Genomic DNA, 27,075 nt, shown 5'->3' on the forward strand with positions numbered 1-27,075 from the left:
GCGGGAGCGCCAAGATGGCCGCGCCCGCGTGAGGGGCCGCCGGTGCCGCTCCCCGCGCGTCCCGGTGCCCGCGGGAGCCGCCGGAGCGTCGCGGAAATAATGTGGATATCGGGGCCCCATGTCGGACCACTGTGACGAGAGGGCGACGATGATTGCGGCCGGCGACCTGCAGGAGTTCGCGCCGCGGGGCCGCGAGCAGAGCCGGCGGCACCCGAGCGCCCTGAGCCTGCAGCTGCGGCGGCTCCAGCCCGCGCCGGAGCTCTGCTCCTCCGACGGCGCCGCAGGGGCTCGTGGGCTCCCTCCAAGAGGTCACCATCCACGACCGGCACCGGGTACGAGTCTTCCTGAGCCGAGGGAATCCAGGGGGGTTGGGAGGGAAGGCAACTTAAAGCCCATCCGGTTCCCGCCCGCCGCCGGGGGCTGGGACAGCTTCCACCAGACCAGGTTGCTCCAAGCCTCCTCCAGCCTGGCTTTGACTTCCAGGAACGGGGAAACCTGTGCCAGGGCCTCCCCACCCTCACAGGGAAGAATTCCTTCCCGATATCCCATCCAACCCTGCCCTCTGGCAGTGGGGAGCCTTTCCTCCTTGTCCTGTCACTCCAGACTCGTGTCCAAGTTCCTCTCCAGCTCTCCTGGAGCCCCTTCAGGCTCTAAGGTCTCCCTGGAGCCTTCTCTTCTCCAGGTCAACACCCCCTGTTCTGATGGAGATTGAGCCTAAGATTGGATCCAGCCATATCCCAACTCCTCTCTAAGAATGAGTTTAGGGAGCAAGGGGGTTCACTCTGAATCTCAGAACTCTGCAAAGGGTCTCCCTTCCCCTTTCCTCCCTGGCTTCCGTTGAAATAAATCTGAATGGAACATGATTGTCCTTTACCGTGGAATGCCAGGGTGTTTTGAGTTGGAAAGGATCTTACGGATCATCTCATTCCAGTCCTTGCCATGGGCAGGGACACCTTCCACTATCCCAGGTTGCTCCAAGCCCAGTCCAGCCTGGCCTTGGACACTGCCAGGGATCCAGGGGCAGCCACATCTTCTCTGGGCCGGCACCTTGTAACAGGCCAAATTCATCACACCTGCGGGTCTTGTGGCTTCTCCTGAAGAAACCCCTGTTTTTCAGGAAAGCTGGCAGCTGAGGAAAGGCATCAGTGATGTTGGGGAAGAGGTGGACTACGACGAGGAGCTGTACGTGGCCAGCAACGTGGTCATCTGGAGCAAGGGCAGCAGAAGCCAAGCGTCCTCCGTGTACAAGGCGTTCACCGTTGACAGCCCCGTCCTGCAGGTACAGAAATGTGGGAAAGGGGCACTGAGGGGATCCACAGACCTTTTCCAGACGGTGTTTTGGGGTGGGGTTAGCTTGGAGAACACGGGAAGGTGGTGTTGTGTGGGAGCATCAGCTCTTGTTGGAGAATTAATGACGCTGTGTTGGGTTTCAGGCCTTGTGGTGTGACTTCACTATCCCCCAGGAAAAATCAGAAAAAGCTGATGGTGAGTGTCCTGCCTCCTGTGCTGCTGGGCAAATGATCAGAGCTCAGCTCCCTTGGCTTGGAATCGTGGAATTGTTTAGGTTGGAAAAGTCCTCCGAGACCACAAGTACAACTGTTGCCAAGGCCACCACAAAACCACATCCCCAAGTGCCACATCCACATGGCTTTTATATCCCTGTGCCTGTGTCGGGGCTGGACACCCTTTTGGGGAAGAGATTTTCCTGATATGCAGCCTGAGCATTCCCTGGTGCAACTCGGGGCTGTATCCTCTTCCCCTGTCCCTGTTCCCTGGGAGCAGAGCCCAACACCCCCCGGCTGCCCCCTCCTGTCAGGGAGTCCTGCAGAGCCACAAGGTCCCCCCTGAGCCTCCTTTGCTCCAGGCTGAGTTTCCTTAGCCATTCCTTGTTTTCCAGCCCCTTCCCAGCTCCATTCCCTTCTCTGGACACTCACCAGGAGCTCATTCACCAAGACTTGATATGTCAGAATTTACCTTTTGTGTATTAGGGATGTCTGAAACAGAGAAGCTTCACTGTATAATTGTTCTTTTCCTTCCTTTCCCTTTCCAGTTTCAGGGAGTGAGGAAATAGTGGAGAAATGTATCTGCATTTTGCAGAATTCCTGCATCAACGTGCACAGCATGGAGGGGAAGGATTACATTGCTGCTCTGCCTTTCCAGGTAACTCCTGCCTTGCTTTTTGTCCACAAGTGCAATGCTTCTGTACACATTTACATTCCCCAGCTCGCCATTAAAAGCCTGAACATCTTATTTTCCTATAAAACCCTCAAATGTAATCAATACAGCTCGTGGTTGGTTTTTTCCCCCCCTATAAATCCCTAATTTTTTCATAGGTTGCAAATGTCTGGCCAACCAAATATGGGTTGTTATTTGAGCGCAGCAGTTCTTCCCACGAGGTGCCTCCAAGCCCACCCAGGTAGGGGATGGGGGATTTGGGTGGTTTCCTGTTGGATAATCTAATAAGGAGCGGAGGGGCTGGAGGGCAGTGGTGAAAGATCCGTGTGTTTGTGATAGGAAAAGGTGATATCGGGTGGAAAAGGAGGAAGTTGTGGTTTGCCCATCCCTGGAAGTGTTCCAGGACAGCTTGGATGGGGCTTGGAGCAACCTGGGATAGTGGAAGTGTCCCTGCCCATGGCAGGGGGTGGAATGGGATCATTTTAAGGTCCCTTCCTACCCAGACCAGTCTGGGATTTTATTGATGTGATTCTTCCAGCCTTTGTATCCCATCCCAGTGACTCTGAGTGAGCACACTCAAAGCTGAGCGTTAGGAACTGTTTGGGAGTGCTGGGCTTGGGAATAGGGTCTGGGGATAGCCACAGTATGGCTGTCACCAGCCTGATTCCATTAAGGTTTGTCCTGGGATTTGGTTCCAGGGTGGGATGAACAACTGGGAGAGTCACTGAGGGATTGTCATCGAGACATTTTCTCTCAGCTGCAGGATCCCATTCCCTGTTGGCTGGGAATCCCATTCTCTCTTGGCTGAGGATCCCAGCCCCTACTGGGTGAGGATCCCAGCCCCTGTGGAAGCCCTCTGTGGATCCCAAAGGAAGCAGCTGGACAATGCACTGATAAGCAGCTTTAATCCACTCTTTTGGGTTTTCCCTTGGGATTCTCTGGTCCTCAGAAGAGCTGGGATTAGGAACAGAGGTCCTGAAAAGTTCAGTCTACTCAGTCAATCCAACAAGCTTCTGGAGATGGAATCTATGTCCCTGCTGTCACATTCCAGGCTCTGACTTGTCTGGCTTTTCCCTAGGGAGCCTTTGCCGACAATGTTCAGCATGCTGCACCCCTTGGATGAGATCACCCCTCTGGTCTGGAAGTCCGGAGGTAGGTTGGATGTCACGGGAGTCCTCAGGGTGGCAGCAAATCCCAGCATGTCCCTGGAGCATTCCCTGCATCAAAAAATCTGGGAAGAATCACTTCCAAGGATGCAGTTAGAGCTACTGCACGAACAGGGAAGCTGCTCAGGGGAGAAACCCAGACTGTGGAAGGAAGAGAGTACGGGAAATGCTCCTAGTATTGTTCTGGAGCTGATCCTCGGGAATGAATCCGTGTTTTCCAGGCGTGTTTGGATCGTCCCGGGTGCAGTACGTGGCTGACCACACGCTGAGGATCGTGTTCCTCAGCGCTGACCCTTCCATTGTGATGACCTACGACACTGTGCAGAGCTTACACACAGTCTGGGCCCTGAGGAGAGTCAAGCCAGAGGTACCCATGCCCTGGGCAATAAAAATCCCTGGAAAACAGCCGTGTGCATTTCCGTGCCCTTACGTGTGTTAGGAGCGCCCGGCATTCGGGATCTGTTTCATTTATAAGATGTCTGTTGGGGCTGGTTCTTTTGGTTTTTAAGTAGTTTTTTCCATGGATTTGGCTGGAGCAGGGAGATCATGTGATGGTGGTGGATTCTCTTATTCCCATGTTATTCCATACACTGGACCAGAAAGTTTAGGAAAAGCGGGAAGTAACTTAGTGCCATGAAAGCTTTGACAGTGAGGGTGGGGAGGCCCCCTGGCACTGTTCTCCCAGAGAAGCTCTGGCTGCCCCATACCTGGGGAAGTTTTCCAGGCCACGTTGGAGAAGGCTTGGAGCAACCTGGGATAGGGGAAGGTGTTCCCATGGCAGGGGGTGGGACTGGCTGGGCTTTAAGGTCCTTTCCAACCAAATCCTGTGGTTTTGTGAAAAGCCTTGGAGCAGTTTGTGTGGGAGTGGGCGAGCAGGGTTGGTGGGAATAACTCATAGGCTGAGCATGAATTTGTAACACGTAACCGCTGGGAAAAGCTGCTGGAAAAGCCAATCCCTGGCTGTCCATGCCCACATGCCATTGGTTTTCCTCCCAGGAGCAGAGCCTGGTGCTGAAATTCCCAGAGCAGGGGGGCACCCCCCAGCACGTGGCCACGAGCAGCTCCCTGACCGCTCATCTCCGGAGCCTCTCCAAAGGAGACTCCCCTGGGGGCTCCCCTTTCCAGAACTACTCGTCCATCCACAGCCAGAGCAGATCCGGCTCCTCTCCCAACCTGCAATCCCGCTCTCCCACCATCTCCAACATGGCTGCTTTGAGGTGGGCACTCACAGCAAATCCCAAAGGGTGGGAGCTTTGGGATACCGTGGACACGTTTTGCTCTCTGTCTTTCCATCCAAGGCTCAGGTGCCTCTTGTGTTGCAGCAGCACCTGAAATTCCTCTTGGAATGCCCTTCCTATGCTGTTATCCCACCAGCACAGGAAGATAATCCCTGTGCCAGAGCCAAGGAGGCTGCTCTGTCATGGATCAAGGAATGTCTGCTGGAAGTTTGAGTGCCAGGAGTGTTTTGGGGTGGCTTCTCTAAAGAAATTAGAGGGAAGAGGTTGGGGGGGGATTTTTGATGGAATGGACCATCTGAAATCCTTTTGAAATCTCTTCTATTGGATTCGGACAGAGATGCCTGGAAAATAAGTGGAGAATTGTTTTCCTGTGCTGGAAAACTAAAGGAAATCAGCAGTGAGCTAGTTCCTGGTTTAGGGTGGGTTTGCTTGGGTTTTAAAGTCAGCGGATGAGCTCCTTGGGATTCTCCCTGATTTTGGAGATGCACTTTTCAGCTGTAGCAATGTCTGATCTTTCCCTGAGTTTGAAGATCTCATCCATATCCTGTCTCTGCCTGCAGCCGCTCCCATTCCCCAGCCCTGGGAGTCCATTCCTTCTCTGGAGTGCAGAGGTTCAGCTTCTCCAGCAGTGCCCAGTCCCCAAGGAGACCCAGCGTTACCCATTCCCCGAGTTCCGCTTCCAACGACTCCTTCCTCATGCCGGAGACAGAGCCGATCGTTCCCGAGCTCTGCATCGACCACCTGTGGACAGAAACAGTCCCAAACATGAGGTCAGGTGCTTTTCCTGGGATGGAAGGAGTTTCCATTGTGGGAAGTGGGAAATAAAGTGAAATCCCAGCTTATTTGAGTGGTTTTTCTGCAAATGGAGCCACCTTGGAGTCAATTCCTGGGCTTGCACGCCCTGATTTTTTTGGGAAATGATGCTCCCTTCCAGAGAATTGGGCACTTGGAGCATTTTTCCCTGGTGTGTTATTCCAGGATTTCTGAATGGTTTAATGAAGTCTCCAAAGCAAAGCAGATTCTAACCTGGTCCTTGTGTCTCTTTTCCAGAGAGAAGAATTCCCAGGCATCCAAAGTGTTCATTTCCACCGACCTTTGTGGGCAGAAATTCCTGTGCTTTTTAGTGGAATCCCAGCTCCAGCTGAGGTGAGCATTCCCACCCTGGGGACAGGTCAACCAGGAGGAGCACTCCAGGAATTCCCAGCAGGAAGTACATCAGAGGTTTTAATTAACTAGAAAATTAAACGTTTGGGTAAAGCGGGGAGAAGGAGGAAAGAACCACAAAACCCACCAAAAAAATTCACTGCCCTGTTGGGATTTTGTGTTTTCTTTCTGTAACAACACCCAGGACAAGCCCTTTATGTTTCCTGTTGTTCTCTTTAATCCCTAGGTGTGTAAAATTCCAAGAGAGCAACGATAAATCCCAGCTGATCTTTGGATCTGTCACCAGTATTCCGGCAAAGGACGCGGCTCCGGTGGAGGTACTGTTACCTGTGGCATGTCCTTGTCACCCAGCTGGTGCCTCCTGAGTTAAACACAAGGAGCTAAATGTGCTGCTTGGTTGTTCCAGGGCATTGACACTCTGCTGGTTCTGGAAGGCAGTGGGAATCTGGTGCTTTATTCCGGAGTGGTTCGGGTAAGCAACGCCTGTTCCATCCCTAATTTATGTGCAGTGCTGTAGAGGGAGTTCTGAAGCATCCATGGCGTTAATGGAACAATTAAATACTTTAATGGGGGGTTATTTTCAGAGAAAAGCTTAACTTTTTGTTTCCCTTTTCCACCAAAAAGGTGGGGAAGGTTTTTATTCCCGGGCTTCCTGCTCCATCCCTGACAATGTCCAACCAAATGCCTCGGCCAAGCACTCCCTTGGACAGCGTCAGTACTCCATCCAAGCCTTTGAACAAGCACCTGGGGCCCCTGGAAGAGGTAAGAAACAAGGAAATATTCCTTTTGTTGGAGTGATTGGTGTTTTTTTATCTTCCAAGGTATCTTTTGGAGTTGAATCTCTTCTTCTTGTCCTGTAAATCCCCATAATAAATTGTGTTTAAAGACGATTTCTGTGGTGCTGCCCTGTTTATTTACTTACGTTTGCCATAAAACTTCCAAGGCAGGGATTGGAAGGATTGACAGTTGTTTCCAAGATTCTTGTTAGTACTTCAAACCCAACAATTTTAGCTGTTCTTTGCTCAGACCCACTTTAATCCTGAATTCCAGTGCAGTTTGAACTCTAACCAGTCCTTTTCCCCACATTTCAGAGTGTAATTTTGTCACCAGTTCCGGAATTAAGGGATTCTTCCAAGCTCCACGACTCCCCCTACGTTGAGGACTGCACTTTCCAGCAGCTCGGGACTTTCATCCAAGCTCTGAGGGATCCTGTCCACAACAGAGTAACTTTAGTAGGTATTTCCCTGTCGTGTGGGGCAACGCTTTTGATAACAAAGATTATTTCAAGATAATTCCCAGACTTCCAGTGTTTCACAGAGCTGCCTCCTGAATTCCACATCTTAGTGCAGCAAACAGCCAGGATTTGGAAATATCTTCATCCACTAAGGAGTTCTGAGTTGATAGAAAAGGGCTCTGGCCACACTCGATGCATTTCCTGATTTATCTCCACTTTTGTTGGATTTTCCAGGAGCTCAGCAATAACACCATGGTTCGGATCAGTATTCCCGAAATCGCCACCTCGGAATTAGGTAGGATTCCAAAGCTTTAGGTGGCTTTTGCTTGGCTTGGGGAAGGGCTGCGATGCCAGTTCAGACATGAGTGGCTTCAGTAATTAGCAAAAAAAAAGGAATTTTTTTCCTGATTTTTCTTCCAAATCAGAGGATTTGTGCTCAACTCAAGGAAGAGCTGTCGGAGTTTTGTGGCTTTATTTAGAGTTAAACGCAGTCCAACGAGAGGAATCTGTGGAGACTTCCACTGCTGATGGAGCAAATCCCAGGAGAGCAGAGCTGATGGACGATTCCCTTCTTTCCCAACAGTGAAAAGATGCCTGCAGGGGGTCAAAGCCATCCTGCCCAAGGAAACAGCTGTGCAGATGTTGGTGAAGTGGTACAATGCCTACAACGCCCCGGGAGGGCCCAGCTACCACTCAGAGTGGAATTTATTTGTCACCTGTCTCATGAACATGATGGGTTACAACACCGAGAGGCTCTGCTGGACACGGAATGTGAGCAAATTCATTCTTTACTTCCAGTTTTCAGGCCTGTTTCGCTCTGTGTTTGTCATGAGAGACATTTATTATAAGAATAAATGATGAAGGTTTGGCTGCAGCTCACACCTGACACCAATGCATTGAATTTGGTTCATCTCATCCATATTAAATTGATTCTGAGTTTAAACACAGCTCACAACCCAGACTGTTGTTCCTTAAAGAGGATTTTGGATTTCTGGGTTTTTTTCAGCAAATCTAGAAGCACCTCGAGCCACATCATGTCCTACTTGGTTTGAATTTAGATGTTGTGATTCACTCAGGAAACCTGGGGAATTTCACTCCTGAGCTGCTTTTATTTGATTTCCTTTTTCTATTTATTTCTTTTGTTTTTATTTCTTTTTCTTTTATTTCTTGCAGCTCGATTTTGAAGGGTCACTCTCCCCAGTCATTGCTCCAAAGAAGGCAAGGCCATCAGAAACAGGGTCAGACGAGGTAAAAAAATGGGCTTTTTCCTAAAAAATAACAGGCAGGAGGAGCTGTTTGGGATTGTTTTTTTAAGGCAAATCAGAGGAAACACCCTCATGAGTGTGGAATTTCACCTGACAAACCTTTGGGATAGAAAAGTTTTCTTTTCCAAAGCTGCACCGTGTGACGTTTGTCAGGATTCCCACTTCCAGAGAGAATTAGGATGGATTAAGGAATGAAGGCTTTGATTCTTTTACGGGAAGGATGCACCTTAATCATTGAATCCCTGTGGTTTGCAGGGTTTGTGCAGCACATTTTCCATCCAACAGTTACATTTGGATTGGTTTTTAGGGAAAAAGATTCCTCTGTAACAGTGCTTTGGAATTACTTCTCTGGAAGTTACATTCCCCATGGATCCTCTGTCTCTCTTCCCTGTTTCTTTGCTCTAGGACTGGGAATATCTCCTGAGCTCTGACTACCACAGGAATTTCGAGTCTCATCCCGTTGCCAAAGCTCTGCGCCTGGACCCTCTGGAAGTTGCAGCTTCCAAGGATGACTTTCCCCAGAGCCTCAGCTTGGATTCCTCCACGCTCCTTTTCGCCCACATTCCTGCCATTTTCTTTGTTCTCCACCTCATCTACGAGGAGCTCAAACTGAACAGTCTGATGGGAGAAGGGCTCCGCTCCCTTGTGGTTCTCCTGGTTCAGCTGGCCAGGTATTCCCACTGGAAAATCATTCCTTTGGATGGGATTGCCCAAATTGGAGACAGCTTGCCCTGTATTTGAAGAAAAGGAATGTTTAAAACCTTCCCTATTTTTTTCTATGGTTCCAAATTCTTCCCCAGTAGCACCCACTGCCCGGAGGTGGCATCCAGGAAGTTGGAATGGTTTTTTCCCAGTCTGTGACTCCCCTCTCTGTCATTCCAGGGATTTAAAACTGGAAGCTTACATAGATTATTACTACAGGGACTACCCAGCTCTTGTCAAAACCTCCAGGCAGACCTGCATAATCGACCAGGGTGAGTTTAAATCTTTGGATATTCTGTGATTTGTGGATATTCCCTTTGTTTTTAACATTCCCCTCCTCCTGGAGGATTAATCCCTGCTTATTCCTTTTGAGATAGTTCTCCTTCCTTAAATAGATGCTTCGAGTTTTCATTCCTGTCACAAAATCCCATCTGACAGGAGGGACCTGGAACATTTTGGGGGGAAATGCTGGAATTTTTGTTGTCAAAGGAAGTACTGGAGGGTTTTCTTTGGGAATGGTGAGGAATTCTTGTGCCTTTTCCCTGAACTCATGGTCTTTGCTGTTCATGTTAAGTCCAAACAGGTTTCATGCTCCGTCCCACCTTTTTTTCTGCTGAGCCTCCAAGTATCTTCCAGTGGCTGAGTTCCTGCCTGAAGGGAGAGGGAGTGCAGCCTTATCCCTACTTACCAGGGATCTGTGAAAGGAGCAAGCTGGTGGTACTGGTGAGTACTGGGGGAACGGGGAATACAGGGGCCATGCCGTGTTCTGTCAGCGCTGCCCTGTGGGCAGGGTTTGCTCCAGCTGCTGAATGTCCTGGAAGCGAAACATCCCTAAAGGAAGGTGAAATAACAGAGGGTGGAATCTACTGGGTGCATTTCCCAGGTGGGAAGGAGGTATTGGAGCTGAGCAGCTTCACTGCTTCTGTGTTTGTCTGTGGTTTGTGCAAAATAAGAACGGAACCTGGAGATATCTGTATTTTGGGAGTGAGAATTCCCCAGTTTCTCCTTGAGCATACCCCACCACCATCAATATTGAGTCCTGTGAGTGGCTGGAAGCACTGATGGTATTCCCTGGACAGCATCACTTCCTCACTCATTGATGGAAAACCCCTTCCAGCTGGGAGCAGAGGTGTTGAGCCTGTGGTGTCTGAGGAGAAAAACTGGGAGAAGAGGCTCTATTTTCCTCCTCCCTCTGCCTGCAGAGCTCAGAGCTGAAAGATCTTCATAAAACCCACAAAATCATTTTACTTGGATGGGATTTTTCCCAGAATTATCAAAATAGGGTGACTCATTCCTTGGATTTTTCTGGCTGGACCAAATAGCTTTTCTTTTGGAACCTTCACAAAACATCCAAGATGTGGAGGAAACCGAGTGGAGAAGGGTGTCTATAAACAACGTGTGTGCCCTGCAGGGGAAATGGAATGTGAGGAGCACAGGAAGGATAACTGGGAGCATGTTTTTCCATTGGGAAGAGACTTACCTTTTTACCTCTGGAGAAATTAGTGAAAATTCAGTTCATTGTTGCAGGGTGGAATTTTTCCCCCCAAAATGTAAAGCCTACAAGTTTGTTGTTGGTCAGTTGTTTCAGTGTCATTCACAATAAACCCACCCCCCCCCTCCCGTTGCTGAGCTTGTATTCCAGTTATTTCCTGCCTGCTTTTCTGGGAAGGAAAGGAATATCAGGCCTGAAATGACTTTTTTTGGTGTCTCTCCTCCCCAGAGCGTGGCTCTTTATATCCTTGGGGATGAGAGCGCCGTGCTGAACGAAGCCTCCCATTATTTGTACAAGATCACATCAGGTAAGGATGTTTTGACTCCATCCTGGGAGTGCCTCGAGCTTGGAAAACATGGAATTAACACAGCCTTGTCTTTCCTAGGCCAACGGAAGCAGCAGATGGACCAGGATGACAATCGGTATGGAGGCTTTTGGTGTTGCTTTATTGAATTTGTGACTTTCTGCTGACTTCTGGATGAGCTTTTATTGGCTTCTCCTTAATTTTCCAGGTGCAGTTTCAAATCCAGCACTTCTGTTTCCAGCCTGGCTGAAAAACTGGTCCTTTGGATGACCAGTGTTGGTAAGAGCGGAACAACAACATTCCCAAATAACCTTGTGCTTGGATAACAGGAAACACTCTTCGTCTGGCACTGTTAACACTTTTTGGGTTTTTTTTCCCTCCTTAATTTTAAGGTTTCACCTTGAGGGATCTGGAATCTCTTCCCTTTGGCGTGGCCCTTCCCATCCGAGACGCCATCTACCAGTGCCGGGAGCAGCCAGCCTCGGACTGGCCGGAAGCCGTTTGCCTCCTCATCGGCCGCCAGGATTTGTCCAAACAGGCCTGGGAAGGGAGCCTGCAGAAGGGGAAATCCGTGAGTATGGCCACAAAGGGATTTCCCAATCCCAGAGTTTAGGCAGAGCGCCCGGCTCGGGAATTTCCGGCTTAATTCCCAAATTGAGGGCGACAAAATGGAGAGTTTACACGCACGAGGGTTTGGGTGTGAAAACCAACATGCAGCAGGGATGGATGATCATGGATAGGTGGGAAAACTCAAGAGAAATCAAATTTTTAAATTTAGGCAGAAGTTTTGCCTCCAGAGCTGTTGGATTCCTCCTCCTCCCTTCCATTGGTACTTTCTCCAGAGGCTCTGCCAGCAAACCATGGCAGAAGGAAAAGGAAGTGGATATTTGCCAGTGGCTCCTTGTGTTGGAATGGCTGGCGTCTCCCTTTCCTCTGGAAGAGCTGGATTTGGAAATACACTTGCCATACTTGCCATATTTTTTTTTTTCCAAAAAAGAGTCTTAATTATTTATATCCTGGGGTAAAATGATTTAAAAACAAGTGTGGTGTTTTTCCTCTTCCAACATTTCCTTCTGATGGTGGCAATCACCAGCATCTCAAGGAATTGCGTCTCACTGAAGTGTCCTTTGTTGGAAGCCAAAAATCTTCTTAAGGCTGCCATAAAACCCCTTCATGGCAGAAGACTGGAGCCTTTTCCAAAGTCAGGAATTGGGATTTGGAGTCTCAAGTACATCTTGGTTTTTTTCTTGGCTTTTTTCCTGTCTCAACTTTGGAGGGATATTAAAATTATTCCACTTTTCTATAACAAAGGCTTTATGACTAACTGCATACCAAAACTGTAATTAATTTAGCAGAAAGGTTAATTAACTCTAGGTCAAACCCCACGTGCCACCACATGAAAAATCCTTTTTGTTTGCTGCTGGTGGAAGCTGTCCCCAACCGAAACCCTCACGAATCGTCAAAAATGATGATAAAATTGATTTTATCACTGGCTTTATAACAATGCCTCGAATCAATGTGACCTTAAAAGGCCAAAGTGAGCTTCAAACCCCAAATTGTTTGTCATTTCTCAGGAGGGCAGGGTGGAGTTTCCTGTTTCAGAACGGACGCTGCTGCTCTGGGTGGTGCAGTTGCATGTTGAGATTGAGCGTGGATTTACCAGAAGAAATTTGGTTTCATTCATCAGCTCTTCATTTACTTGCCTTCCTGGGGCCACGTGTTCCCAGAGAACCACAAGAAGATCTGTTCCCTTTGGGTCCTCTGATCACTGGTGTGTTGTGGATAAACAGGAGAGCAGAGTTTTAGGAGGGCATTTCATAAATCTTGCATGGAAAAAGGGTTTTCCAAGAGCGCTCTTAAGGTTTGGTGCTTTTCTGGTCATGTGTGGAAGTTCCAAAACCACTCTGGTGCTGTGGTGAACCCCAAGTTGTCTGATAGTGAGGAATTTTGGGATTTTCTGCTGTGCAGGCTGTTTTAATGAGTAACTTGCTTTTCCAAGGTGGTTGTGGAGGGAATCCAAACTGATGTGTGAAAATATGGACGCTTTGAAAAATAACGCAGGGTTTGGAGCAGAATCTGCAGAACAGCAGCTCTGGGTGGGCTGGTCACAAACTGGGCTAATCACAAACTGGAATAATCACAAACTGGGCTGATGGAGTAGGCAGGGAAAGGAAAGCCCTTTCCTATGACTGCTCCGAAACAAGGGAGGGTTTTGAAAAGACAAGTGCTACGTCACACATCACCTCCTCATTGTATCTGAGGTGTCATCTCCTCTTGTCTTTGGTTATTTATCCTATTTGGATGTGCAAAAGTACTTGATTTCCATGCCTGGAAATCCTCCAGGCCTGTAAATTCCTGTAAGGAGCATGGGAATGTTGTGACACTCCCATCGGTGTGTCCATCCCTTCTGTGTACAGACCCGTCATTGTGCTGGGTGAGTTCAGGATGTGATGCTGCTACTTCCTGACAGTTTTCCCCCCTGGAATTGCCTTCTCCCTTTCCCATGCAGTCCGTGGGCACGGTGCTGTCCTCAGATATTCCGTCGGCAGCCGAGTCGGAGGAGGACGAGGATGGCATGAATGACATGAACGAGGAGGTGATGTCCCTGATCTGGAGCGAGGACCTGAGGGTGCAGGAGGTGCGGAGGCTCCTCCAGAGCGCCCGGCCCGTCCGGGTCAACGTGGTGCAGATGCCAGAAGCCAGTGACCACGAGTACATCGAGGAGAAGGAAAATAGGTAAGGAATCATGGAAGCATGGAATGGGTTGAGTTGGGATGGGTTGGGATGAGTTCGGTTGAGTTGGGATGGGATGGGTTGGGTTGAGTTGAGTTGGGTTGGAAGGACCTTAAAGCCCATCTCATTCCAACCTCTGCCATGGCCATGGACACCTTCCGCTAGCCCAAGGTGCTCCAAGCCCCATCCAGTGTGGCCTTGGAACTCTGTCCATTTCCAGCTCTGTTTATTTCCCAGTACTGCATTCAGCTGAAAGGTCGTGGGAATAGTTTTGGTCGCTCAGAATCTAATTTTTAAAAAAATCATAATCCAAGTCTTTGGAGCTCCGTGGATATCGAAGCTCTGCTGTGCTGGAGTTGGTGGCTCTTGGGAAGGACACTTAGTGTGAACCCCAAAGAGCACACTGAGGTCCGTTGGGATTGAAGGGACTTTGTAACTCTTTTTTCTGCCCAAAAAATGTAAATTATAAGCAGGACCTACTCTGTAGAGACTAAATCATCCATCCCCTGGCTAAAGCTGGAGAACCCTTTGTGATAGGCTGGTCTTCAGTCAGGGGACCTTGGAATTGCACAGAAAGCGCATTCACTGTCCCATCCCTGTCTCCTTTCAAACCTCCTGTGCCCAGTGGCCTTGATTGTCTCCATCCTCATTCTTTATTCACTTTTTTTGGGGTTAAAAATCTCCTCTTTAAAAGCCAGGTGAAAACAAAAAGAATTGAGAACACCATTAGCATGCGAAATGCTCTGAGTCCGACCTAGGGAGCTGAGTAATCTAACGAGTCTAGAAAGTGTTTCCAGACTAAATCGTAGAGAACTGTGGTCGGCATTCTTGGAAGCACCTTATCAACTCTGTACTTGGTGTTACCACCACTCATAGCAGGATCCCACAGGGCAACCACCTTTGCTTGGCTTTCTCCTCTCACCTCGCTTCCGACACGGCCGGGAAGCATCCGTGGAATGGATTTATTGACCCAGCTTTAAGGGGAAAATAGTGCCAGGTTCCGACAGCTGAAAGGTATCTTGGAGGTGAACCTTGTAAGGACCAAAGATTTGGTTCAAAAGGAGAAGGGAAGAGTCACAATCAGGGAAAAATTGTTCCGTCCAGTGCCTGTTTATCTGTAGATTGTTTATATTTGGGAAAGCTTTCTGTGTGGTTTTGGATTCACCTCCCCACCAGGTTGCTGCAGCTGTGCCAGCGAACCATGGCTCTCCCAGTTGGACGAGGGATGTTCACCCTGTTCTCCTACCATCCGGTGCCAACGGAGCAGCTGCCCATCCCTAAGCTGAACCTCACGGGTACGTTGGTCAGGGGTTCCTCCCCAGTCCATCCCAGAGCAGGATGGGCTTTCTTCCAGTTGTTATCCCATTTTTTCCTGAACTTGCTGTAATTTTTGTAGCATCTTCTCCACCAAGAATTTCACGGCTCAAGTGTGGGTTTTGTGAGGAAGCAGCTCCTTTGGGTTTTGAACGTGCCACCTGAAATGGTGGGAGATCCTTCTGGAATGGTCAGGGCCGGTGTTATCAAACACCGAGACCTTTTATCAGGTGCAGAAGGAGAGACAAGTGGAAAAATGGCCTAAACTGGCCAGTGCTGGGGCCATACAGGATGGAGATCCCGCAAAAGGCTGTCCTGCCATTCCTGAAGACTCTTGGGTCGGGGCTGTTCCCTCACTTGGCACTGGATGAAGAGCTTGGCTTTTCCCGACTGCTGTTATCCCCTCTCCCATGGCAGGCCGTGCTCCTCCCAGGAACACCACCGTGGATCTGAACAGCGGGAACATCGACGTCCCCCCCAACATGGCCTGCTGGGCCAGCTTCCACAACGGGGTGGCCGCCGGCCTGAAGATCGCTCCTGCTTCCCAGATCGACTCCGCCTGGATCGTCTACAACAAGCCAAAAATCGCCGAGCTGGCCAATGAATACGCGGGGTTCCTCATGGCGCTGGGCCTCAACGGGCACCTCACCAAGCTGGCCACCCTCAACATCCACGACTACCTAACAAAGGTGAGGCCTTCTGGCACATCCAAGAGCCAGATCCCGGTGGGATTGGATTCTTTAAGCAAAACAAGGAATAAAAAACCAAAAGGTTTCTTTGAACCATTGCAATGGAAGTTTCGTGGTGTGGGAGAATGCCTGAGTTGCTTTGTTGTGGTTTGGGTGGTGCATGGTTTGGGTTGGAAGGATCCTTCCTCAATGTGAGGAAGGACTTCTTTCCATGGAAGTGGTGGAGCATTGGAACAGCTGCCCAGGGAGGGCATGGAGTCTCTGGAGAAATTCCAAACCCACATGGACACATTCCTGTGTCACCTGCTCTGAGTGAGCAGTGGGGATGGACTGGATGATCTCCAAAGGTCCCTTCCAACCCTAAATATTCTGGAATTCCGCCAAATGAGGAGACTTCATTTCCGCTCAAAGATTCCAGCAGTTTTACCACCAGATCCTTCCACCCTGCACACGGCTCGTTGGCATAGGTGACTGGAGCACTGGGACAGGGCTCTTTCCCATTCCTGGATGTGCCTCACTGCTCCTCATCCCCTTGCCCAGGGCCACGAGATGACGAGTATCGGGCTCCTGCTCGGCGTCTCCGCCGCCAAGCTGGGCACCATGGACATGGCCATCACCCGCCTGCTGAGCATCCACATCCCTGCCCTGCTGCCGCCCACCTCCACCGAGCTGGATGTCCCCCACAACGTCCAGGTGGCTGCCGTGGTCGGGATAGGCCTGGTCTACCAGGGCACTGCCCACAGGCACACCGCCGAGGTGCTGCTGGCTGAGATAGGTGGGTGCCGACGCTGGAAGAACGGGGTGAGGGCTGGGATGGTCGCCGTGTGCTCCAGGGATTTGGGAGTCGTAACACTGGCGCCTCCCAGCACAACGTTGTCCTCTCATTTTCCAAACCTCGTGGTCCCTCCTGGGAGCTTGTGCAGCCTAAAAAGGAAAATCCCTGGATTTAGGAGAAGAAACGTAGCAGCATCATTGCTGTCCCTACTTCTTCCACCTTGAACTTTGGTGTCCTGAATTCCCCTGTTTGGAATTCTGAGGGTTTTTAACCACTAGGCCTTAAGAGCTGATTGTGAGCAGCAGATTTATGATCTCACTCGTGCTCTCATTCTGAATTAATTTATAACAGCTTTTATTCCTGTTTGTATGGAATTTTACTTGGAGACTGTGTGGTCTGTTAAACGGGGAATGGGATAAATTTTAAGGCTTGGAATTGTTGTGTTTCTGGAAACTGGATATGTGCAATCCTTTTTTAGCAACAGCATTTGGGTTGGTTCAGGATCTTAAAGTATCCTCAATTAAACTTGGCATTTTCACCCTGGCTCTGAACTCCAACCATAACATTCAGGAGGGAGTTGCCATTTGGGAGTGGATGGATGAACTGCCAGTTCCACTGAGGACTTCCCTAAGGAGGGAGGGATATTTTTTTCTCCTTTCATTAGGAACTAATCAATAAGCTGGAATTTCCAAAGGTGAATTTTGCTGCTTTGGTTTCTCCAGGGCGTCCCCCCGGCCCAGAAATGGAATACTGCACGGACAGAGAGTCCTATTCCCTGGCATCAGGACTGGCCTTGGGAATGGTGTGCCTTGGGGTAAGTCAGCCGCAATTAGGAGGCTCATTATCCATTGGGATGGCATTCCAAGAGCTGGTCCATCCTTGGCTCCCAGCTGCCTGTGGGTTTTTCTCCTAGAGGAAGGCACTTCCATGCTTTTCCTTCCTTCTGTTCCTTAGCATGGCAGCAACCTGATTGGGATGTCGGACCTCAACGTTCCCGAGCAGCTCTACCAGTACATGGTGGGGGGACACAGGAGATTCCAGGCAGGAATGCACCGGGAGAAGCACAAATCTCCCAGTTACCAAATCAAGGTGCGTGCGTGGTGCCAGCTCTGGCTCATTTAAGTTGGAAGCCTGGGAGGTGTCTCCATGACTTTGGAGACGGGTTCCCTTCCGAGTGAACCTGTAGGAGGTGTTCCCTGTGTTTTCCCAGGAAGGAGACACCATCAACGTGGATGTGACATGTCCAGGTGCCACCCTTGCACTTGCCATGATCTACCTGAAGACCAACAACAGGTATTGATTAGCCTGGGAATTCCTGCAGGGCTCAACTGCCCTGGTGTTGGCTCTGCTGAGGTTTGGAATTGCTGGAATGTGACCTGGAAAACCCTTTTCCTTTGCCTTTCCCTGCAGATCCATTGCTGACTGGCTCAAAGCACCAGATACTATGTATTTGCTGGACTTTGTCAAGCCAGAATTCCTGTTGCTGAGGGTAAGATTTTCCTTGAGTTCATTCCTCAGTCTATTTAAATGATGTTTTGGAATTCCAGCCCAACATGCCCATCATCCAGAATCCTTTGCTTCCCAGCCAAACTCACCCCTTCCAACAGTTTCTCCTTGTGGTATGTCACCTTCCTGTCACAGAGATAGAATTTATGGAGAAATAGTTGGAAGACACATTTATGTGCATTTTTACAGCTTTTCCCAATTCCATAGATAAATTTTCTTCCTCACGGTTCAGTTTTCTCCCCTGTTCCAGACCTTGGCTCGATGCCTGATTTTGTGGGATGACATCCTGCCCAATTCCAAGTGGGTCAACAGCAACGTGCCTCAAGTAGGTGTTTGTTTATGGTGTGGTGTGTTTGCTTCCCAATTTTACACCTCCCTGGATTGTTCTCCGTGTGGGCATTTCTGTAGTCATGTGAGGAGCACGAGGAAATGAGCAGTAACCTGACAAGGGTGACTGTTCCATGGGATCCCTGGATTTTAGGAGCACCGGGGACTGGAAAGGAGAGGATTGAGGAGGGTTGGGATTGTTCCAGACACAAAATGATGTCAGGGAAAGGAAGGGATTTATTTTCCCTGCGTTGCCAGGTGTTGAGCACCAGGAATAACTTCCCAATAGTGAGATCAGTGATATTCCAAGATACTGTATGGAATTTTTAAGGCCAAATGAGCTCAATACCTATGAGAACTCCAGGATGCTGATGGTCTTAGACCTGTCTGGTATCACTTACGAACTCTTGATGGCCAGAGTTTCAATTAATCATCAGTTTTCCTTGGATTCATTTTCCTTTCCTGCTTTTTGTAGATCATAAGAGAGAACATTATCTCTCTTCATGCAACAGAGCTGCCTTCCTCTGAAGACCTCAGCTTGGAAACGCTGGCGTGAGTAACATCCCAAAAATCTCCTCCTAGGGAATGTCACTGTCCCGTAAAGGAGAGCTTTGTTACATGGGATATCCTTCTATAAAGGATGAGTCTTCCCTTTTGTTTTTAAAGGATAAAGGAGTTTGTGCTGTGTATTCAGATGAGGAGAAGAGGAACATTTAGTCATTTCCTGTTTATGTTGTTCCTTAGGCAAGCTCACGTCTACATCATCGCCGGAGCGTGTTTATCCCTGGGATTTCGCTTTGCCGGGTCAGAAAACCTGGCAGCATTTCAGTGCCTGGTAAGAGGGGGGTTATTTTATTCCCTTCAATTCCCAGGGAGCTGTCACTTACCTTTTGGATCCATATCCATATCCATCTTTTCTTTCCAGTACAAATATGCCACGGATTTCCTGAAGTGTTTGTCAGCTCCGACAGCGTCCATAGTAAGTTTTTCCAAGTTTTCTTCCAGCAAAAAGATGGCTTTGCGTGACCCTCAGCAAAACCTCAATGGGAAGAGACCCAGCCCTTTTAATTTCCTAGATTACACACAATTTATAGGATGTGACAGGGCTGGGAATCATTTGTAGGACTTTGCTGATTCTCCCTCCTTCCGGGGAATTCAAGCTCCAAGGTAGAAAGTGGTGGATCATGCTGCCTGGAATGTGCTGTTGGCCATGGAATTGTGATGGAACCTCTCTGTTGTGCTTGAAGACAGGTCACTATAACCTGGAAACATGCCTGAGTGTCCTGCTCCTGGCCCTGGCCATGGTCATGGCTGGCTCTGGGAACCTCAAAGTGCTCCAGCTTTGCCGATTCATGCACAAGAAGACCGGGGGAGAGATGAACTACGGCTTCCACCTGGCTCACCACATGGCTTTGGGGCTCCTCTTCCTGGGAGGAGGAAGGTAACTGGCCCTTTCCAAAGGCAGATCTCAGCCCTGATTTCCTCCATTTCGCCTTTTTTTAATACCACATGGATGCATAAAGGTGTCTCCTGTTGGAAAAGAAGGTCTTGTTGTCTTTGTACTCTTTTGGAAATTCCTTTCCTCATCCCACCAAAATATTTTGGCCTCCTGTGTTATTTAGAAGGAAAACTGAAGGATAATGTTGCTTTTTTCCTACAGATACTCCCTGAGCACTTCCAATTCGTCCATTGCTGCTCTCCTCTGTGCTCTGTACCCTCACTTCCCTGTTCACAGCACGGACAATCGGTAAGGCTTTCATGGGGATCCCATTTCCTTCAGCTGAACCATCTGCTTACAAAAGACTGATGATGGATTTTTACCAAAAATCAGTTTTTGGAGGTTCTCCATTAAAAACAGCGTGGGAAACAAGAAATAAGTGCCAGTGGTAGGGATCTCTGATGGTAGGGTCAGTGAGGAAACACCAGCTCTGCTGTGCTCCTGTGATGTGGCTGCTCCAGTTTGCTCAGCTGGAAAGATTTTCAAGGAAGATCTGTCCATTTGTGACCCTTAATCACTTTTGGTTCTGCTCCATTAAGCCCTGCTCTGTTAACTAATCAATACCACGGCTACACGAGCTGTATTTGGGTGGGGAGCTGGGGGTCTGGGATCATTCCCAGCCCGTGCTGAGCCCCTGGTTCCCACCCCAGGTACCACCTGCAGGCTCTGCGTCACCTGTACGTGCTGGCGGCCGAGCCGAGGCTCCTCACTCCCGTGGACGTGGATTCCAACACCCCCTGCTACGCCCTCATCGAGGTCACCTACAAGGTAACGTGGCTGGGAGGCCCTGAGGCGCTGTGGGATGACCAAACACTCGGATTTATCCCAGTTTTCGTTGGGGTGGCCTCCAGTCTTGGGTTTGGTTTCAAGTTGTGGTGGGGCCGAGGTGAATTCTGCACGAATAAGTGAAGGGTTGGGCTCAACCTTGGTGGCACCTGGAGAGCAGAAGGGGGGACAGGGAGAGTCACCTGAGCCTTCAAACAAGCAAGGAAGGGTGTCCTGGCTCCCTTCCAAGTCCTCCTCCCTCTCAAAAGAATTTCCAAAGGCACAGAGGTGGCCATTTGTGTTTTCCAAGCCTTCTCCTAATTCTGAGATGAGCAACTTGGCGTTTCTCCTTGGTGCTTCCATCAGGTGTCCTTCAGGGAAGAGTCCTTTCTGTGGGATTTATTTTATACATGAGAAGGAGGAGGCTCAGGAAAGAGTTGTTGGGATTTCTAGGGGGAAGAGGTGTGGCTCTGTGGTTCTGGCACAGAGTTCTCCGTGTTCCCATTACAGCTTGCTTCCCAAACTTTCCCTTGTTAGCCTTGCCCACCGTTAGGTGTTGATCCTCCATCCATCCATGGGAAATACAGCTTGGGAAATCCATGTTTCCTGACATGAGTCCTGTGTTTAGCTGGGAACAGAACCCCCTGCGTGCTGCCAGAGCAGTTGTTCCCCACGAGATGCCCTTCTCCTTGCTTTTCCCATGGAAATGAGCTTTCCTAACCCGTGGCTCCCGTGGCATTTTGCAGGGCACGCAGTGGTACGGGGAGGCCACCGAGGAGCTGATGGCACCCACGCTTCTCCCAGAGCTCCACCTGCTGAAGCAGGTAAAGGAAATCTCTGTTTTAATGGAAAATCACCTGGACTTTGGGTCACAGATCTGAAGAGCTGAGATTTGATGATTTTTGATTCTTTAGCCTGACTCTGGACAACGTTGTTGAGAAATTTCACTGTGAGACACACACACCTCCTCCTGAATTTTCTGGGTGGGAAACACTATAAAACAGCCCAGAACAAAACAGTGGAAACCTCTTAATGCAATGATTCTGGTTATATTTAGTAATAAAAATGTTTCTATTGACAGATCAGAGTGAAGGGCCCACGGTACTGGGAATTATTAATAGATTTAAGCAAGGGAACGACTCATCTCCAGTAAGTGTTTTTTCAATGCTCAACTGAATCATGACCTCGTAGTAATCATATTTCATGGGTTTTTTTAAACCCTCCCACAGCTCAGAAAGAAACCTGGGTTTCATCAAGTCACTGTTATGCATCTGACAGCACTTTAGGGGGGAGGAAAGAAACTGCAGAGTTGGGTTTCACCCATTGAGGTGAATAATTCATGCAACAAAACAGGGTCCGGGGAAAACCGGATAGTAAAACCCACAGAGATTGGCAGTGGGATAGAGGCACCAGAGAGCAGCTACAACTCATGGTTTTGGTTTGGTTTTGAGTGGTGGTGATGTCACGTTTCCCAGACTGTTGGGGACTGTTACTGCCCTGTGAAATGCTCGCTTTCTCGTGTCACCCCATGTCACAAAGTGCCGCCCGCCCTTGTGACACACTCGAAACGTGGGGGGCAGCTGTGGGAACCAGAGATTTTACCGGAACACAGGATCTGGGGGGTGGGGGGGAGGGATCATTCTCATCTTTGCACTCCCCAGTTAAGGGGGGGGAGGAACCAGCTGCGTCTTTGCTCAGCAGTGTGGTGCTTTTTGGTCATTTAATTGCCATTGATCAATCCCAGAATCATTTAGGCTGGAAAAGACCTCCAAGATAATGAGTCCAGTCATTGATCCATCACCCTCTTGTCAACTGGAAGGATTAAATTAAGCACAGTCCATTAGCACAGCATGCTTTGGGTTGGAGGGGATTTAAGGATCATCCCATTCCACCCCCTGCCATGGGCAGGGACACGTTCCACTGTCCCAGGTTGCTCCAAGCCCCGTCCAACCTGGCCTTGGACACTTCCAGGGATCCAGGGGCAGCCACAGCTTCTCTGGGCAACCTGTGCCAGGGTCTCCCCACCCTCACAGGGAGCAATTTCTCCCCAATATCCAACCTGAATTTCCTCTGTTTGAACCCGTTCTGTAAATGGGCCCTGTCGTGCCATTCCAGGTCGATCCTTTCCAAGGGTGGCATCCTGTACGTGAAGCTCCGAGCTGGGCAGCTCTCGTACAAGGAGGATCCCATGGGCTGGCGCAGCCTCCTGGCACAGACCGTCACCCACCGCAACTCCGAAGCGCGGGCATTCAAGGTAGCGCTCCCGGGATGGCTTCCTGCTGGGAATGCTGCTGAGGGAGGGAACTCTGGTGGCTTGCATGGGACAGCCGTGTGTAGGTGCATCTGCTGTGGGCAGACACAAGTGTTGGACACGTCCTACCCATGAAGTGCTTGCTCATGGAACCATTTAGGTTGGAAAAGCCCTCCAGGGTCATGGAGTCCAGCCTTGAGATCGAGTCAAACCTTTAGATCATTGATTCCAAGTTTTAGGTTGTTGAATCCAACCTTTGGATTATGGAATCCAGCCTTGAGATCATCGAATCCAACTTTTAGATCATTGAATTCAACTTTTAGACGATTGAATCCAACTTTGGGATCATGGAGTCCAACCTTTGGATTGAGTCCAACCTTTAGATCTTTAAATCCAACTTTGAGATCATGGAGTCCAAGCTTTAGTTCATGGATTCCAACCTTTGGCGTGGGTTCCAGTCTTCTCCCTCATGTTCTGGGCACTTTGGAAATCACTTGTTGTTATCTTTGTGCTCAAACCCAGTAAGTTCATTTTAGGAATATGTTTTAATCCCTTTTTTTCCAGCCAGAAGCAATTTCCGCTTTCACTTCTGATCCTGCTCTCTTTTCCTTCGCCGATTATTTTTGCAAACCGACTGTGAACATGGGCCAGGTAGGAAGTGTTGGCATGGACCAACAGTTATACCATGGATAAAAAGTAAGGAAAACCTGTGTTAAACCCCAGAGCAGAATTCAGCCCTGCAGGCAGCGGGAACAGGGAATATCCAGCAGGATGCTGGGTAACACAAGGGTGATCCTCTGGTTCCTGTTGCTTTGGTATTGGGATTTTTTGTCCCATTCCTTGAGGAATGTGTTTAACAAATCCAGAGAGCCCTGAACCATTTAGGAGAAATCATGGAAGGTGTTTTATTATTTATTATTTATTACTTATTATTTATTATTTCTTCAAAAATTTGTTAAGGGAGGATGTAAAACCCAGTGTAATGATCCCAAGGAAGAAGTCGAGTGGTATCATTAGTTATCCCAAATTCCTGTGAAGCCACTGCATGGATTACCTTTAATGGAGGCAGGGAGCTGGAATAAATTGTGCCTGACACCTGTCTTTCCTCAGAAACAGGAAATCCTGGATCTTTTCTCCTCCATCCTTTACGAGTGCGTGACCCAGGAGAATCCGGAGATGCTGCCCACGTACATCGCCATCGATCAGGTAGGAGACTCCTGTTCCTGTTGGAAGCAACACTTTTTCCCACTTCTTGGGGAGCAAAGAGAAGCCATTCCATGTGCTTTTTCAGAGGAGGGAGGGCAGGGCTTGAGGAGTCACTTCCTCCATGTTTCATTCCTGCTCCAATTCCTGCTCTCCCCGCTGCCAGGCCGTGAGGAGGCTGGAAAGGCGGGAGATGTCCGAGACCTTTGAGCTGTGGCAGATCAAGCTGGTGCTGGAATTCTTCAGCTCCCGGAGCCACCAGGAGAGGATGAGCAGGAATCCAACCCGAGGGCTCTTCATGAACTCAGAATTCCTGCCAGTGATGAAGTGCACCATAGATAACACCTTGGATCAGTGGCTTCAGGGTAGGGAGGAATTTCAATCCAATCCACTGTTGGAATCCTGGAATGGTTTTGGAAGGGACCTTAAAGCCCATCTCATTCCATCCCCTGTTGCTCACCTGGTTCTCATCTTGATGATCCAGGTTGATTTTATGGAAAACTGATGAGGGAAGGGAAGGCATTGGCACAAACCAACTCGTTTTCAGTCTGGTGTGGAACATTCCCTGGAGAATTGTTTGCCTGAAATGGTGGGAGGTCTTTAGCAGGGAAGGTGAAAATTCCTTCCTCATCTTGCACAGGGAGAATTTTCTGGGAGCAAAAGTGAGCGGTGACCACAGCAGGGTGGCCATGGCAGAAGGAAGGAGGTTGGAGAGCAACCTCCCAGCCCACCTTCTGCGGGGAATGGAGACTTCCAGTGGGATTTATCTGTGCAAATCCTGCTTCCCAAATGTCACCAAGGATATTCCTTGTGCCTTGCAGCCGGAGGGGATGTTTCCCTACATTCCTACCTGAGCGGGCAGGCTCCGGAGGAATCCCAGCTGAGCATGCTGGCGTGCTTCCTGATTTACCACTCCGTGCCCACGCCGGGGCAGCTGGCAGCTGGAGGCTTGGAAGGTGAGTCTGGGATTGGGATTTGGGGAAATCCTGCATCCTTTCACTGGGCAGCTTTTCCTTGCCCTCCAGCAGCCTGGGAATACACCAGTCCTGAGATTTCTGAGGGAAAAGAAAGGCAGCTCGACCTTCATCTGGGGAGCTGTTCCTTGCTTAGGCTGGGGGTGGGAATGTCACCACATCCATGAGGGATCTGGGGCCTGTCCCAGGAATCCTGTGCCAGCCACAGATTCCTCTGTCTGGGCTTGGAAGATTCCAGTTGCCTGTTACACACCTCTCTTCTGGGTGTTCCTCTTCTTCCTGGCATTTGAGATCCCAAATTTGGGATCTCGTACAAAACTTCATTTTCCGACCAGCGCACGGCAAACGGATCCATGGGATGACACCTCCAGAGCTCCTGGGAGCTTCTCCCTCTAATTTTGAGCAAATCTTCCCTCATTTTTACACCTTCGTCCTTTGCTTTGGATGTTTTTAGGGAGCAGGAACTTCTCGGAGCTGCTGCTGAAGCTGCGGAGGCTGCACGTGCCGGTGCGGGCGCTCCTGCGCCTGGCTCCGCTGCTCCTCGGGAACCCCCAGGCCATGGTGCTCTAGTCCCACCAAACTTCCCAGAATCTCCTTCTTTTGTACCTTCCCAAACACCAGACTCGACCCCAGCTGTGGCAACCACGACCAGGAATTATTTATAAATTGTTACAAGGAATTAAAAACCAAAAGAGCTATAAAAGTGAGGTCATAATAAATTTACTTTTGTAACGAAGGCTTGTTTGCAAATGTGTGCTTTTTGTGGGGAATTTGGGGAAGACTTTGGCTGGGAATGGTGCTTTTCCTTGGGTTTAGAACTCCTTTGCTTGTGGTGGATCTTGTTTCCAGACAATGGGGATAATTCCTGATTTAAACACTTTGTGCTCACTTCATCCTCCTGTATCCCCGTGGATGAACTTGGAGCCAGGGCTCATTCCCTGTTGGTTCTGGGCAGACCAGATCCTTATTTTGTCACCAAACAGGTGGAATTACTCCAAAAAAAGCAGCCAGAGGTTGAGGGATTATCAGCCAGAGCCAAAGGCTTGGATTCTGCTTGTTCTGGTTCCAAATGTAACCATTTTGTGTGGGATTTATGCCAATTTCTCCCTGTTTTTTCCCAAATCCTCAAGGATTTTCCAAAGCACCAAGTGGATGGAGGAGGACAACCAGGAGTGATTAAAAAGAGAGCAAAAGCAGAAAAATGATACAAACCCAATTCCTATAGAAAAGAACAAATGCACTGTGTATTCACTGAGGTTTTCCAGTTGCTTGAGGTGTCCTGAGGGAGGGAGAGCCCGTGACAAACTTCCAACCCTCACCCCCTTTTTTTAAGCTGTTCAGAAGCTGCTCTGATTTCGTAGGGATGTTTTAATTAGTTTAATTAATCTAACAAACCTACTCCACAAGCACCTTCTTTATGTGAATTCAATGAATCCATGAACAGATGGGAAATCACAGGAGCCAGGAGATCTCGTGGGGCGATCCTGGGTGTTGCCCTGGGAGGTGGGTGCAGCTCAGGGAAGTTCTTTCCTTCTAAACTGGGGAAATGGGAAGCATGAAGTGCTAATTTCCCAGAGGGAATGACACTGGGCTTTCATGGAATCCTGGAATGGTTTGGGTTGGAAGGGACCTTAAAGACCATGGGCAGGGATGCCTTCCTTAAAGCCCCATCCAACCAGGCCTTGGGCACTGCCAGGGATGAGGAATGGGATTCCCCCTCGACTTTTCCAAGGACAAATGTTCTTTTTTCCCTCCTCAAGACTCTACCCGGACCCCAGAATGAGCCTCCCGAGTTTATCTCAGTCAGGCAAAGAGCCGAAAATCCAAATGCTGGATTTGGGGCGGAAAGCTGAGAAACCTGGAGGTGTCCTAAATCCTCTTGCTGTCCCGATGGATCCATGGGGTTTGTGCCACATTCCCAGGGTGATGCTTCCTGGTGGCCGGGCAAGCTGGAAGTCGAAGGTGCTTTGACCATGAATGAGATGAAAAACGGCGAGTAAGTTGAAACCAAGAAGCTTTAGCAAATCCCTGCGAGCACCTCGGCGTCGGGATGCTCCCGGTTTCCGCCGGATGCGGGAGAAGCGCCATTCCAGGGTTTGGGCCGGGAGGCGAGCTCGTGGGCGGGGGTGGGCGCGGGAGGCTCTGGCGAGGAGCTCTGGGGCTTCCTGTTTCCTTCCGCAGCTCGAGCAGAATTTGAAAGCAGCGGTGCCGTGAGCTGGACCAATGATCGGGGCACAGCGCGCCCGGGCCGCCCGCGCCCGTTACGGATGCCCGGGGCTGCGCTTCCCGGCTCCACGTGG

General features: G+C 49.5%; 1 protein-coding gene across 1 annotated transcript; it reads left to right on the forward strand.

Moving 5' to 3' along the window:
* ANAPC1 (anaphase promoting complex subunit 1) lies at positions 1-25,511 on the forward strand. Its single transcript, XM_010403097.4, is given in 48 exon segments — positions 1-283; positions 285-332; positions 1,118-1,279; positions 1,434-1,485; positions 2,051-2,160; positions 2,334-2,416; positions 3,254-3,327; positions 3,563-3,708; positions 4,338-4,558; positions 5,140-5,349; positions 5,630-5,725; positions 5,970-6,060; positions 6,150-6,215; positions 6,368-6,505; positions 6,835-6,975; positions 7,212-7,272; positions 7,561-7,748; positions 8,151-8,225; positions 8,648-8,913; positions 9,125-9,216; positions 9,519-9,667; positions 10,665-10,743; positions 10,822-10,858; positions 10,949-11,019; positions 11,133-11,311; positions 13,250-13,476; positions 14,650-14,768; positions 15,205-15,476; positions 16,017-16,251; positions 16,974-17,065; positions 17,206-17,340; positions 17,462-17,544; positions 17,662-17,740; positions 18,008-18,082; positions 18,560-18,636; positions 18,829-18,919; positions 19,010-19,063; positions 19,332-19,525; positions 19,745-19,831; positions 20,233-20,350; positions 21,094-21,171; positions 21,429-21,496; positions 22,463-22,601; positions 23,163-23,249; positions 23,709-23,804; positions 23,968-24,166; positions 24,623-24,757; positions 25,230-25,511. Coding segments are annotated over 48 exon segments (5,856 nt in total). The 5' UTR covers positions 1-118; the 3' UTR covers positions 25,346-25,511.
* The last annotated feature ends 1,564 nt before the right edge of the window (positions 25,512-27,075 follow it).

The sequence above is a fragment of the Corvus cornix genome, chromosome 3, assembly GCF_000738735.6.
Source record: "Corvus cornix cornix isolate S_Up_H32 chromosome 3, ASM73873v5, whole genome shotgun sequence".
Taxonomy (NCBI): Eukaryota; Metazoa; Chordata; class Aves; order Passeriformes; family Corvidae; genus Corvus; species Corvus cornix.